This window comes from Prionailurus bengalensis, chromosome B2 (genome assembly GCF_016509475.1).
Source record: "Prionailurus bengalensis isolate Pbe53 chromosome B2, Fcat_Pben_1.1_paternal_pri, whole genome shotgun sequence".
NCBI lineage: Eukaryota > Metazoa > Chordata > Mammalia > Carnivora > Felidae > Prionailurus > Prionailurus bengalensis.
This window is the reverse complement of record NC_057349.1, coordinates 73,244,387-73,258,232: the sequence shown is the minus strand read 5'-3', so window position 1 is coordinate 73,258,232 and position 13,846 is coordinate 73,244,387. Positions and strand designations below refer to the sequence as shown.

General features: G+C 42.9%; 1 protein-coding gene across 2 annotated transcripts; it reads left to right on the top strand.

Annotated features, from left to right (window-relative positions):
* Nucleotides 1-3,763: 3,763 nt before the first annotated feature.
* On the top strand, nt 3,764-10,679 carry TENT5A (terminal nucleotidyltransferase 5A). 2 transcript variants are annotated; one of them, XM_043591881.1, is made up of 3 exons: nt 3,764-4,096; nt 4,279-4,828; nt 5,922-10,679. In XM_043591881.1, the coding sequence occupies exons 1-3, from the start codon at nt 4,077-4,079 to the stop codon at nt 6,696-6,698; spliced, it is 1,347 nt and encodes a 448-aa protein (XP_043447816.1). In that variant the 5' UTR covers nt 3,764-4,076; the 3' UTR covers nt 6,699-10,679. The 2 variants fall into 2 exon arrangements, with proteins under 2 accessions (XP_043447816.1, XP_043447817.1); XM_043591882.1 differs by having other exon boundaries at nt 3,937-4,041.
* Nucleotides 10,680-13,846: the final 3,167 nt, after the last annotated feature.

The following is a 13,846-nucleotide window of genomic DNA, read 5'->3' as shown; positions in this document are numbered from 1 at the left end:
AGAATGAAAGGAACTAGGAGAGGAGGCACACGTGTGGGTCTGCACCAAGGCTCTGCCACTTTTCACAGTTATTCAACCATCCTCTGCTTTATTTTCCCTACCTGAAAAATGGGTATGCAACATGTAAAGTTTTGAGATTTGCAGAAGGCTTAAAAGAAGATAATGTATATGAAATACTGAGGACACTGCCTGGCACATTGTAACAAACTCAATAATGATAACTATTATCAAGACCAAAATTGAATTTTTTCTTTTCTTATTATTAGACTGATCATTACTGTCACTTTAAAACCAAGATCAGCTAACTACAAGTGTTTTCAAAAGTATAGGTAAAGGTTTCTTTTAAGAATTTCAGATAGGGATTCATAGCATTTTATTGTCGTAGATTTTTTTGTTTTGTTTTGTTTTAAATGGGGGACGGTAAATTATTTACCAAGTAGGTTCAGAAGCTGAAGGCTGGGGGAAAAAAAGGAACTCTGAACCTAAATTTAAACTAAGAGTGTTGAACTATGTTGAAAGACCTCTAAGTTATGAATATATTTGGAAAGTACAGATGTTCTCATGTGATAATTATTTTGGTTATCCAGAAAAAAAATAAATGCTTGCAATTGCAAAATTTGCAAATTCATGGAAGGATGAACATTTTTTCCCCCAGAATGTAAATATTATCTCAGTTTGAAGACAAGGAGAAGAGAAACAGAAAACAACAGATGCTTTCATTCAACAGTACCTATAGAGTGGCCACTATGAATCAGGCACATATGAATCCAGTCAAAGCCTCACAAAGTACTTCCAAAAACAAGCTATCCAGATGTCCTAGTACAGGAGGTAGCAAGGTCTAGATTATGGAAATATGGAAGGTTGCTGTGAGAGGGGAATCCAACTGGGGAGTGGGAAATACTTTGATAAAGGCTTAAGGAAGTGTCAGCCACAAAGCCCTGGCAGCTTCGGAAAAGGGCACTTACCCACTGCTACTAAAATTCCTCTTTTCCTCAGTGCGGGGTCTCATGCATAGCAGGCCTTCTATGTCTGGCCTCAAACTCTACTTCTGCCTCTCAGCCATGCCGTCTACTCTTTGAAAAGGCCATGGAGCAGCTGGGCAGAGACGGGCAGCCTCTGATTGGGAGAGGATCCTCATTTAAAGAACTGGGCTGCAGTGGCTGTTGTCAGGACAGTGCAAAGTGTGGCTGAGTCCTTGTGCCAGGCTTATGTGGACAACTTGGTAAAACGCACATTCCTTTAGCCCCACGGAACAAAATTCTGGGCATGCCTGAAGTACAGGTGCTTACAGCTCTGAGACTTGTTTTTATTTTTATTTTTCCTTCACTTTTTAGAGATAGGATTAAAATAAAGCATAAAGTAACAGCAGCAGGGTTAAACCCTTGTTTTTGCTGCGCTGTACCTAATGCATGATTTACCCCTTTGGCCATATTTTTAGAAGGGGCAGAATTCACACTGGCCTTTGAAAGTAACGTTTTTAACAGGTCTTTTTTTTTTCTTTTTCTTTTAAGTATTTTTGCTGTTTGTACTTAAGTCTTGAGTTCCAATGAGAAGGTACAGGTAAACTACAAATAATCCTGTTCTTGAAAATGACTAAACAGCACTCACACAGTCAAATGGGTCGGGTGCAGGGTCTGGCCCAATCACGTATTAGCCATGAAACTTGGGCAAGTCTCTTTATCTCTCAGTTGCTCTGTTTCTAAATCCCTCGGACATAGAATACCTTCTTTCTAAATTGAAGATTTAATGAAGTTTATAGGTGTAAAGCCCTGAGTAGAGCCCAGAGGCGCTCAATAAATTCCTGGAACCCCACAAACCTTATCCAAATGCACCACCAATCTCATCCCTTCCACCATGGCAGTCTATAATCCTTTCTCAAACATTCTCTAAGGCTCTCTTCCCTTTATTGATAATGCCTGTCTCCTTACTCAGCTATAGAAGTGAAGTCCACCTTTTAAGATTCAGTCCAAATGATACCTCTCTTCTGGTCTTCTCTCCCAGTCCTCCTGATCCTAGTTAGCACATACTTCTCCCACGATGCAGGTAAGGCTGAACCATAATTACATGCTTGTCTGTCATGCCGGCTAGACTGTGTGAAGTGTAGTCATTCTCACATCCTCAGCACTTAGCTTGGTGCGTGGCACGTAATAACTGGTCAAACCATAAATATACACATATGTAATTTTTCTGAATGCCTGGATAGAATGGATTCACGTGTGGAAGGCTGAACAAGGGAATATACGTCCTTTAGGGAGGCAATGGGCCTGGGAGAATTGTGTGGTGGTCCTAACGTTCCTTCCCCAACCCCCTCTACAGTGCTAGGCTGGACACTGAAGGATAATGGCTTCTAAGGTGCAGTCGGTTTCTGCGCTTTGGGACACGGCTCCGCAGGGCACCGGCAGGGGGCGGCGTTGCCACGCATCTGGATGCTCCGCGGGTAACCGTCCTCTCCCCACCCCCACCCCCTCACCGAGGGCGCGCAGCTTGGGCGAGTAGGACCGAGCTCCCTCAAATCTCGCGGGGCGGACTGTTCTTCCTCCCATGCCAGGCGCCCGAGATTGTGCAGGGTCCAGGGAGAGCCTTCATCTTCTCCAGCATGTTCCTCTTTGCCCTACCTCAGTCTGCCTCCCGCAGCCTTTGCATGAAGTAGTTAGTTTGGAAAGAGCGTGCGGCCGGAATAGATGGCCGCAAGAAAGGAAGCTTTCTAGCAAACTCGGTGGTGAGCGCGTGTGGGAGTAACCATTACACTCCTTTCGCACTGCCAAAGTGACTGAAGCAGGTTCGAAAAACTCATCTTTTAGACTCGACCTGTCACATTTTGTGGAAAACTAGACAATTTCACACTGACATCTGTATTCACTTTAGAAAAGCAAACCTTAGCTTGGGACGAACGCGCTTCGCTTCCTCTGTCCGCGGGAGAACGCGCCGCGGTGCGTCCGGGCGCGCGCAGCAGCTCTTCGCGCGACACAGCGGCGGCGCGCTCTCCGCGCCGCACCCCGGGCCCGCGCCGTCCTCGGCTATTGGCCGCTCGCCCGCCCAGCTGCCCGACCCGCCGGGGCGTCCGCTCGGTGACGCGCGCTGGCCCACGCCGCGCTCCCGGCCGCCCGGAGCGGCTCGTGCGCACGAGTTGGACGCAACCTCGCGGCTCCGCCCCCGCGTCTCCTCGGGCTTGCCCGGAGCTCCCAGGCACTTCCCGAGGTTTCGAGAATCGAAACACAGTTAGTAAGCCCTTCCCCTCACTCGCGGAGACTGATTTGCATGGACGAGTGGGCTCAATAGTTCACACCGAGACAGCGTTTCTTGATTAAAAAAACGGTCTAGCTTTATACCGATACACTGTTTAAGCGGGAGGTCGTGAGGAACCTCTGGAGCCCCATCATTAAGCTATAAGGACGCACTGAATCAGAGAATTTTATGTTTGGCGACTTTCTGCACTTGCGTGATTTTACTCGTGATTCAGTTTTTCGGGCCACTTACAACTCGAGGCATTTTCAGGGTCTTCCCGTTGAGGAAAAAAGAATAGAGAGGCTTAGGCGCGAAAGACCGTCTCTAAGTTAAGTATATCTACAAATACACGCACATATACATGTACGTACAAATAGCTACCGGCCTCTCGCTCTACGGACCTCTTGGCTCGCCGCGCCGCTCTGCCAGTCTCGGTCCGCAGGGCGGGCGGGGGCGGCGCCCTATGCAGATGAAGAGGGTGTGGCGAGCGCGCAGCGCCTGGGCCCCGGAAGCGCAGAAAGGCCTGGTATAAAAAAAGTAGTGAAGACGTTTCCCCGCACAACTGCTAAAGCTCCAGAGACAGTAGCGTGTGCGGCGGCGACGGCGGCAGCTGGAGCCGCCACCTCCGGGACCACCGCAGCTGAGGCGACAGCGGCGCGGGCGGGGGCGAGGGGCGGGAGTGGCCAGCGCAGGCGGCGGGGTCTAGGAAGGACTAAGTGGCTCGCCGCTGCCGGGAGCGCACTCGCTGCTCCTAGAAGTGTTGCCGCCTCGCGGTTCCTCGCTCGCTGCGCTCCTCGAAGGGGCGGCCGCCTCCAGGTGACACAGACGGGACTCCCGCTTGCACTTTCCAGATGCATCAGAGATACTTTTGGTGCGGGGCTTCTCTGCGGGGCGCGGCGCGCGGCTGGGGACCGCGGGAGTCTGGGGAGGGAGAGTCTCCCAGAAGCCCTCGAGCCTGCGGAGGGACCGGGGAGGGGGCGCGCTTTTTCCTTTTTGGGCCCCTGTACGGTGCCGCGAGTCCTCACCGCCCTCCTTCCCCCTTTTGGCTTTTAGGACTGACCAGGGCCAAGTGGCGTTCGGAGGGCACTTCATGGCGGAAGGCGAAGCGTACTTTGCCATGGCCGAGGACGAGCTGACCGGCGGCGCTTACATCCCCCTGGGCGGCGACTTCGGCGGCGGTGGCGGCGGCGACTTCGGCGGGCACTGCTTGGACTATTGCGAAAGCCCCACGGCGCACTGCAACGTGCTAAACTGGGAGCAAGTGCAGCGGCTGGACGGCATCCTGAGCGAGACCATCCCGATCCACGGGCGCGGCAACTTCCCGACGCTCGAGCTGCAGCCGAGCCTGATCGTGAAGGTGGTGCGGCGGCGCCTGGCCGAGAAGCGCATCGGCGTCCGCGACGTGCGCCTCAACGGCTCGGCCGCCAGCCACGTTCTGCACCAGGACAGCGGCCTGGGCTACAAGGACCTGGACCTCATCTTCTGCGCCGACCTGCGCGGGGAAGAGGAGTTTCAGACTGTGAAGGACGTCGTGCTGGACTGCCTGTTGGACTTCTTACCCGAAGGGGTGAACAAAGAGAAGATCACACCACTCACCCTCAAGGTAAAGCCACCCGAACTGGGTTGGGGTCCTCGCCCGGACCGGGCTGGGGTGCGGCGGGCAGAGGGGCGTCCGTTTGATGCCACAGACCCGCGGCCGTGACGGGTTTGGGCATGCTTCTATATTTGTTTTGTTTTGTTTTGTTTTTAATGAGTAAACTAAGGTGCATGGACGATATTGAATGTTTTAGTTCACTTGGTTCTTCAGCGCCACTACTCTTCTGCTTCTTCCTCTGTTCTCCCTTCTCTTCCTTATTTTTTTTTTTTAACTCTTGGCTTTCCTTGCTTTAGTCTTGTCCAGAGTAGATTGATTAAGTGAAAGAATGAAATGATATAAGTCACTTTTTTGAGTCATTTTACGATCTAGTCTTTGGGGAGAGAGCAGTCTGAAGCAGAATGGAGTCAGTGGGCTTATTGGTGTATTGGAAAATGTGATGAGATTTCCCAGCTGCATGAGGCTGACTCGGTGTGTGAAGGATATGTGTGGTGCTTCTCCTGGTCGGTTCACGTGTGAGGGATATTGTGGGAACCCCCCCCCCACCCCCACACTTTGGTTCAAAGCGTGTTTTATACAATTAAAATTGCATGAGGAATTAGACTCCCAGAATGTCCTAATTTAGTTCATATTGGGTTTCAGAGTACCCCTGGAGGGACAAGATTCTGGTCGCATCAGTTTCCTTAGGGGGAGTACAACTGGGTTCACTAGGGACAAGGGTGAGGGGCAGACCAACCTTCTGTATGCCCTTCTGTCTTTCGAGTATTGTGTGGATGTTGTGTGAATATTGTATCTATAAGACCATTTTCAAAAAATAACATTTCAGAAGTCAGACATGACAACAGAACCTTTTAGTACTGTGCTACGTCTGCCAAAAGCCTCAAACTATTACTTCTAGTTTCTTTCCCAGACGTAAAACCACTCGTTAAATGCGTTTTTTTCTGCTTTCAGAGGACTGTTTAAGCCTGTAGGTAGTGTTTTGCTGAAACTTGACAAAACAAAAGGGAAGGAGCAAAATAATTTTCAACTGTGAAGAAGATGTATTTATCTACTTATTATTTTTTCTAGGTCTTCTCATCTTGTTTTATCTTTTAAATTGTAGGAAGCTTATGTGCAGAAAATGGTTAAAGTGTGCAATGACTCTGACCGATGGAGTCTTATATCCTTGTCAAACAACAGTGGCAAAAATGTGGAACTGAAATTTGTGGATTCCCTCCGGAGGCAGTTTGAATTTAGTGTAGATTCTTTTCAAATCAAATTAGACTCTCTTCTCCTCTTTTATGAATGTTCAGAGAACCCAATGACTGAAACATTTCACCCCACAATAATTGGTGAGAGCGTCTATGGTGATTTCCATGAAGCCTTTGATCATCTTTGTAACAAGATCATTGCCACCCGGAACCCAGAGGAAATCAGAGGGGGCGGCCTGCTTAAGTACTGCAATCTATTAGTGAGGGGCTTTAGGCCTGCCTCTGATGAAATCAAGACCCTTCAGAGGTATATGTGTTCCAGGTTTTTCATCGACTTCTCAGACATTGGAGAGCAGCAAAGAAAACTGGAGTCCTATCTGCAGAACCACTTCGTGGGATTGGAAGACCGCAAGTATGACTATCTCATGACCCTTCATGGAGTGGTGAATGAGAGTACAGTGTGCCTGATGGGACATGAAAGAAGACAGACTTTAAACCTTATCACTATGCTGGCTATCCGGGTGCTAGCTGACCAAAATGTCATCCCTAATGTGGCTAATGTCACTTGCTATTACCAGCCAGCCCCCTATGTAGCAGATGCCAACTTTAGCAATTACTACATCGCCCAGGTCCAGCCAGTATTCACGTGCCAGCAACAGACATACTCCACTTGGCTACCCTGCAATTAAGAATCATTTAAAAGTGTCCTGTGGGGAAGCTGTTTCAGACAAGATAGGGAAAATAAATTCACAAATAAAAAGGCTGAGTGACGCAGCCCTGATTAAGATGTGTTTTGTGCAATGATGATCTGCTCCTGGTTTTAAGCTTGGCAAAGCTTGTGGATCTCTTCATAAATATGGGAGCTTGATCTCAAAACCACCCTCCTCACCCACCAACCCTCTCACCTGTTCCTCCTACCCAATTGGATTCTATCTTGAAACAAAAAGACCTGTCATTAAAAGCAACCAGGTTCTCTTAAAATGACAAGGGAAAAAAAATGCTTGATGACAACATGGGTTTGCAGTACCTGCTCCCATAGCTTTGCCATAGGGGGAAAAAATGGAGAGTTTCTTATAACATGGAATTCACAAAAGGGAAAATGCAGAGGAAAAAAAGGTCTTACCCCAACCTAGTTTTCAATTCAGAAGTTCAGATAGTAACAATAATGGAAGAAGAAAGGGTACTCCAACGTTGGGATTACTATCTGAGACTTTTAGCAAGTGCTTTCTGTGGAACCATTCTATTACGCTAACAGAAACAGCTTGCTCCTAATGAACAGTAGTAGGTTGGTGCAGCTCTCATAACAAACAGCAGAACTTACGATGACACAATCCATTATTTCCAGCTGCATGCATAGCTTGCATTTTTAAAATGTGAAAATGCAAGCAAAAACAGCTGTAACAAAGAAAGTATGCTCAAGGACCAAAGATTTAACAGATAAAAATACCCAAGTAGAAGAGATATAGTAGAATATATAAAGAGTTACTATATTTGTTACACACCAATAAACATCAAAGTGCCTGTTGCCTTCTGAAAATTTGAAGTGGAAAAATTTTATGGTTTAATGATTATTTTATTTTATCAGGGACTCAAGAAGAAAATAAAACAACATATAAGCTTGTGAATGGTGGAGGAAATGCCCTATTTTTTCTTGGCAAATACTTGTATAAAGTTAACGTTGGTGTGATATTATCATAGGTACATGTGTATGTATGTGTATATTATGTGTATATATATATATACATACTTCATATATGTATATATATACACACAGTACATTGACTATGGTCTAGAATAATGTAGCAAATAGAAAATGTTTAAATACTGTGTGCTTTTATGTTTTCAACAGGATGACATGAGACGTGGGCATATTGCAGTGATGAATTAAAACCCACATCTAGAAAATTAAAGCAAATGAAGGAGGAAAGCAAGTAATATATTTGATAGGAAGAGCAGAGAGTATACATTTTTAGTGAGTGTGTTTTTTTTTTTTTTCCTTTTATTGTGAGCCATAGAATTCTACAAATGGGAGAATATTTGTTTGGCAGAGCACTCTTTTTGTACTGAACTGCCATTTTGACAGTAGGAACCCTTTTATTTTGTGTAATACTTGCATGCCTCCATGGTGTATAATCCAGTGGATCATGGATCAGTGATAGTCCATTTAAATCCCTGACTGCTAATAAAATTTCTGGTGATCTGAACACTACTTTATTAATATTTAAATGAATTTTTTAATGAATGCATTCTGCATTCCAGGACCACTAGAATTTAGTAAATGTGAAATTATCCTTTTTAAAGAGTATTTGCACAATTGCTTAAAATTTATATATGAGATGTATATTATATATGAAATTTTATAAATTCATGCCAATATGAAACATCTTTGATCTGTTTATCACACTGCATTTAAATATTTAGTACTGTACTTAAAATTCAGTCACTTTGCATTGAATCAGATCCAACTTTATTATCTCTTTCCCAAGAGACCAGTTAAACCTTTGTGAAATGAACTGGCATCCCTATTTCAGTTCAGTGACAGCTAATCCTAAAACCATTCTTTCCCCCACCTCTTAATTCCTCTGGATACTGGTCTCTGAAAATGCGTTTGTTAAAAACAAAGCTAACACATGCAAACCTTTCCTTTGTGTTGTGAAACAACCGCACAATTCCTCTCAACTCTAGTGGATGACTGCTTACTATGAAAATTCCTCTGAAGAACCTACCATATTTTTGTCATCAAGTTCAAGAGGGATTGGGGAAGAAAATAGCATCATCCTATTGGCAGTGTCATTTGTTTGCTATCTAGGCATCACTCATGTTCAATTCTAGGTTAATCCATCTGAAACTACCTTTTGCACATCTTTCTTTGAAGCCTTAAGAGGAACTTGATGGGTCTGCTGTAGCAGCTTCCCTGTGAATTCTGTCTGAGCTGTAACAGCTACTGCACTGCCACTCACTGTTTCCTAGGGAACTCTTTCTTCTCCCATGTTGGCTCAGTCTCCCTCACTCCAGCCCTGGGTTTGAGAATTAATTTTGAATTTCCAGGCAATATTATTCCATTTGCGGATCAAGTCTGATACTTAACTGTCAGAAACCAGAGCTCCGCCTGCTTACCTGTTTTGGATTTTCTAAAAGGAAACGAAGGGAATATTCGGGAACATAGGAGCAGATGGTTATCTGTCTACTTCCTTCTTATCCTAACTATTGAGAAGTGAATCGTCCACTATATGAAAAAGAATCTGGAGATCTCTGGCTCTGCCATAGGAATAGTCTGCTGTTAATTTATGACACAGATTTCTTATTTGGAGGGGCCTTATTTGAAAATACTTTCCATTTATTTTCTGAAATATTTATGTCCTTCTCTTGCTTTACTCCAGGGTTGGTAGCATAGTTGGAAGTGCCAACACCTGCCATTCAGATAGAACAGGCTGTGCTCAAGACAACCTTCAGCAGTTACTTTAAAACTTAGATAATTTATTTCTCTTTTGTATGTACTATAGTCTTGTGCATATGTAGTTGAACAAAACAGTGGAATAGATGTCTCTCTTTGTGGATGTGTAACCTAAGAGTTTGAATGTCTGGTGAGAGAGAGCCGTGTGTATAGGTCAGAGAAAAGAACAGCTCTCAACTCCTGATTAGTGCCTGTGATTTGCTTGCTTTTGTGTTTATCTGGCCTAGTGTGCTGTTAACTTTAAAACAGGAAGAAGTCTTATCTTCTGGAGGCTCTTCTCACCTGTCCAGTTTGGCATGTCAGAGAAAATTTAACCTGTGACAGTGCCCTTTTAAAAAGTTGACTGGATTTGCAGTAAATCTGGTTGCCTCAAGAAGTGCTACATCAAGATGGACTTTTCCCTTCCTGACGTGGGGTCAGGTATCTGCTCACTTTGGTAGTGGGTGGACTATTTTAATGTGGCTCCAAATGATGCAAGGATGGAAGAATATCTGTGACCCAAGCCACGGAAGAAATGCAAAGAAAAGCAAACATACTGTTTTTGTCATCCCTTTCTGTTAGCGTATCGTTGATTGCTTCACTGCATAAAGTTGTTTTCAAAACAGTGCTTGTCAAATAAATATTGTGAACTATTTTGTAAATGAAATGTATTATGTTGAAAGCTGTCAGCAGTTCAAAAATAAGCTTTTTTTGTTGTTTGAAGACAACGTGTGTTAGATGAAACCAAAAAGTAAAAAAAAAAAATTACATATAGCACCTATTTGAATATATTCTTTCTTTAAGATTTCTTATAGCATAGCCTTTTCAGTGCCAAGAAAGAATCTCTGTGTAATATTTTGTTGTAATAATGGCTTGCTAACAAAATATATGGTTAAAAGTACAAAGGTGGAAGATGTCAAGGTAATTTGGCAAAATTTGCTGCAAATCCTTTTGCAGAATGGAGGAGGCTCTGCCCGCTGGCTGTCTCTCTCTCCGACCTCTACAACCATTGCCTGCTCTGAGATGTCCTATTGCAGCAAACTGCACCTTGGGTCACCCTTTGGAATATTTTGACTTTAGACTGTGTCACAGGCAGAAAAGGAGTTGATGGAGAATGGACTCTTAAAAACTGACATGTTTGAATCAGTGCTAGAGGGAACAGATTGTGAATTTTGTTTACAGCATCCAATATTTGGATTTTTTTTTCTTGTAAATAAAAAGAAGTTATTTTTTTCTATTGGTTTGTGTCTTTTGTCTTCAATGTCTGTGCTGGCTAAAGACCATGTCCTCTGAATACCAACTCGATTCCATGAGAAAAGACAAGGCAATATTGGGAGAAAACTAGCCCTCAGCAAATTTTTGGTTAGAGCACACATTAAAATGTTCAGCTTTCAGCCAACCTATCTCTGACTGGCTCAGTTAGCTCCAAAAGAGTCTAGCTAATATGTGCCATTCTTTTTTTTTTTTTTCCCCTGGGTATGAACTTAGCAATGTTAAGCAGCTGCAGAAGTCAGACCTATTTGCCACCAACAGTAGAGACTCATGGATCTGGACTACAGGGCTCTAATAGGCTTTAGTGGGCCTTGGTTTTCATGAGTAGCCCAAGTGGTGCAATTCAGTCATCAGTCGTTGTATATAATTTGAGCCTCTATAGTATTATTCAGACTTCACATTGGGAGAAGGGGAATAAGTATTGGAAGCTGGTAATTGGAATGAGAAGTGGAAGAAAAGCATTCTAATAGGTTACACTTTGCGTGTGTACGAGTGTTGGGTGCAAATAAACTGCCCTTTTGACTAGCATTTGACATAATCTCACCTATTCAGATGACCAGGGGCATACATTAATTTATTAATTTTTTTTCTTTGTGTAATTTTGGAGACTTTCTCAATACTAGTAGCAATGATAATTTGGTAAGCTTAGGCTATTATAGGACATATTGTGGTTTTAAAACCGCTTAAAGTCCCGATGTTGGATAGAATGCATACTTGACACTGCATCTATGAAAGAGACCCTCCATATTAAAAGCCAGCTTCCCTCACATATACATCATAAAAAATACAAGATGGTTATTTGGTTTGATAATGGAATTTGTGTATTACTCGCTTCTTCCTTTGTTGCAACCTCTTCATCCTTCTATAACGAGTCCCTCACATGTCTGTGGCCATCATATAATTCTTTCTAAGCAAAGGTTGAATAAAGACAGTATATGTTAACCTTCTCCTAGACTTAGATACACCCTGCTATTTCTAGTTGAATTACCAGGCTGCACCTAGCTAAGCCTGGAGAGAAGTAACCCACCCTTTCTTTCCTTAGGAAGCTCATTACCTAACCATTCTACTCATTTAAGGAAAAAAAAAAATACCCAAAAAAAGCAAAAAACAAGGAAATTAAAATCAGCCCTTAAATATAAAGTAAAATAAGTGCTAAAATCATCAAATACTTCAGAAATTTAGCTAATTGCCTTTTTAGAACCAAATTTGAAAGAAATGATATGAATATCCTTCAGTCTAATGGCAAATACATTCAGGTAGGAGAGGAAGAAGAGAAATGATTTCAAAATGACAGTAGCCTTCACCTATCAAGGCCCAGTTCTTGGCTTCTAATGCCATGCTCCAAAAAAAAAAAAAAAAAAAAAAAAAAAAGGAACCAGACCTCCTTGGATGAATGGCTGAATCTACAGATAGAGCAAAGAAGATATCAGAAGAAGCTGGAGAATCCATCTTGTAGTTCCAAAAAGCAATGATCTGCTAAAATAAAATAAAAAAGTTAAAAACCACAACGATGCGGAGCATGTCAAAACAGCACAAGAGCCAACTGAAAAAGTTTCAGTGGCCCAAGCTGGAACAATTACAGCAACAAAATAAGTAGTATTGGATTATAACCCAAAGTATAAAATATCCATGTGTTCACACAGAAATAGAATTGAATGGATAAATGGGGCAAAGAGACAAACTTCCAGTGCAGAATTCCAAATAATCTATGTAAATACTGCCCCCTCAAGGAGATGGAGCTTAAATCCCTACCTCTTAAGTGTGGGCTGTGCATAGTGACTTCCTTCCAAAGTGTACAGTATGGAAAAGGATGAAAAAAGTAACTGTGCTTTGATGTGATGAAAATGGCACTTCATCTCTGTGGTCTTCTCAAAACCCATAATCTCTGTCTTATCATGAGAAAAGCATCAGACAAATATAAACTGAGGGGTATCCTATAAAATATCAGACTAGTACTCCTTAAATCATCAAAACAAGGAAAAATCTGAAAACTGCCACAGTCAAGAGGAGACTAAGGAGGCATGGCCAATAAATGTAACGTGGTATCCTGCAGAGGATCCTGGAACAGAAAAGGGCATTAGGTAAAACCTGAAGAAATTTTAATATAGCATTATTGAAATAATATTTCAATATCAGTTTATTATGACAGATGTATCCTAGCACATTAGCAATGGGGAGGGGCGCCTGGGTGGCGCAGTGGTTAAGCATCCGACTTCAGCCAGGTCATGATCTCTCGGTCCGTGGGTTCGAGCCCCGCGTCGGGCTCTGGGCTGATGGCTCAGAGCCTGGAGCCTGTTTTCCGATTCTGTGTCTCCCTCTCTCTCTGCCCCTCCCCCGTTCATGCTCTCTCTCTCTCTCAAAAATAAATAAAAAACGTTGAAAAAAAAATAAAAAAAAATAAAAAACAATGGGGAAAGTGGGTGTTGGAAATGGGGGACTGTCTGTACTATCTTCACAAATTGTATATCTAAAACTGTTTTCAAAAGTTTATTAAAAAATGAAGACTGAGTGACCCTTCCTTGCTATTTCTTGGGAAGTGAGTTTATTTGTAAAAATAATGGTGAATAGTGAATTTTATTTTTTTTTTTTGAATGTCTTCTGCACTTAAGAGTATTAGGAGAACATGTGAAGGAGTGAAAATAAAATGATGTGTTTTACTTCAAAGTTGTAGAGAAACTTTACCTACTGGTTTTACAGAAAAGAAAGAAGGTTTAAGACAGCTGAGTTATAGGCTGTGTTTTCCTGCAGAATAATAGGAGGAATTCATATTACCTTAGAGTTTTAAGGAAGGGCAATACTAAATATAACAACAAACCATTGTGCAGATGTGTATAAACACGGAGGTCTAAAATGAGCAAGGACTCAACTTTCACAGCCTAAATATATAGAAGTTGTTTAGCAACTCTTGGCAAAGGAGTAAATGATATATATTTTTTAATGCTAGGCTCCAGAGACTAATGTTTAGTGGAGTGTGGAAATGAATTATTATTTAATGTAAATAACCACTTCCAAAATTTATCTGCTTACCTAAGCTTCTCTTCCAGCCTATCAGGTTTTCTTAAAGTACAGGGACACCGTTCTTTTATTTGCATTCTCAACTCAATCACTGGCATTAGAAATAGTTTAAAAAGT

Bases quoted from the DNA above. Each gene is read 5' to 3' on its own strand.
- TENT5A (XM_043591881.1), top strand. From the start codon at position 4,077: ATGCATCAGAGATACTTTTG. The intron at 4,097-4,278 runs GTGCGGGGCTTC...TTTGGCTTTTAG, and splicing joins ATGCATCAGAGATACTTTTG to GACTGACCAGGGCCAAGTGG. The intron at 4,829-5,921 runs GTAAAGCCACCC...TTTAAATTGTAG, and splicing joins TCACACCACTCACCCTCAAG to GAAGCTTATGTGCAGAAAAT.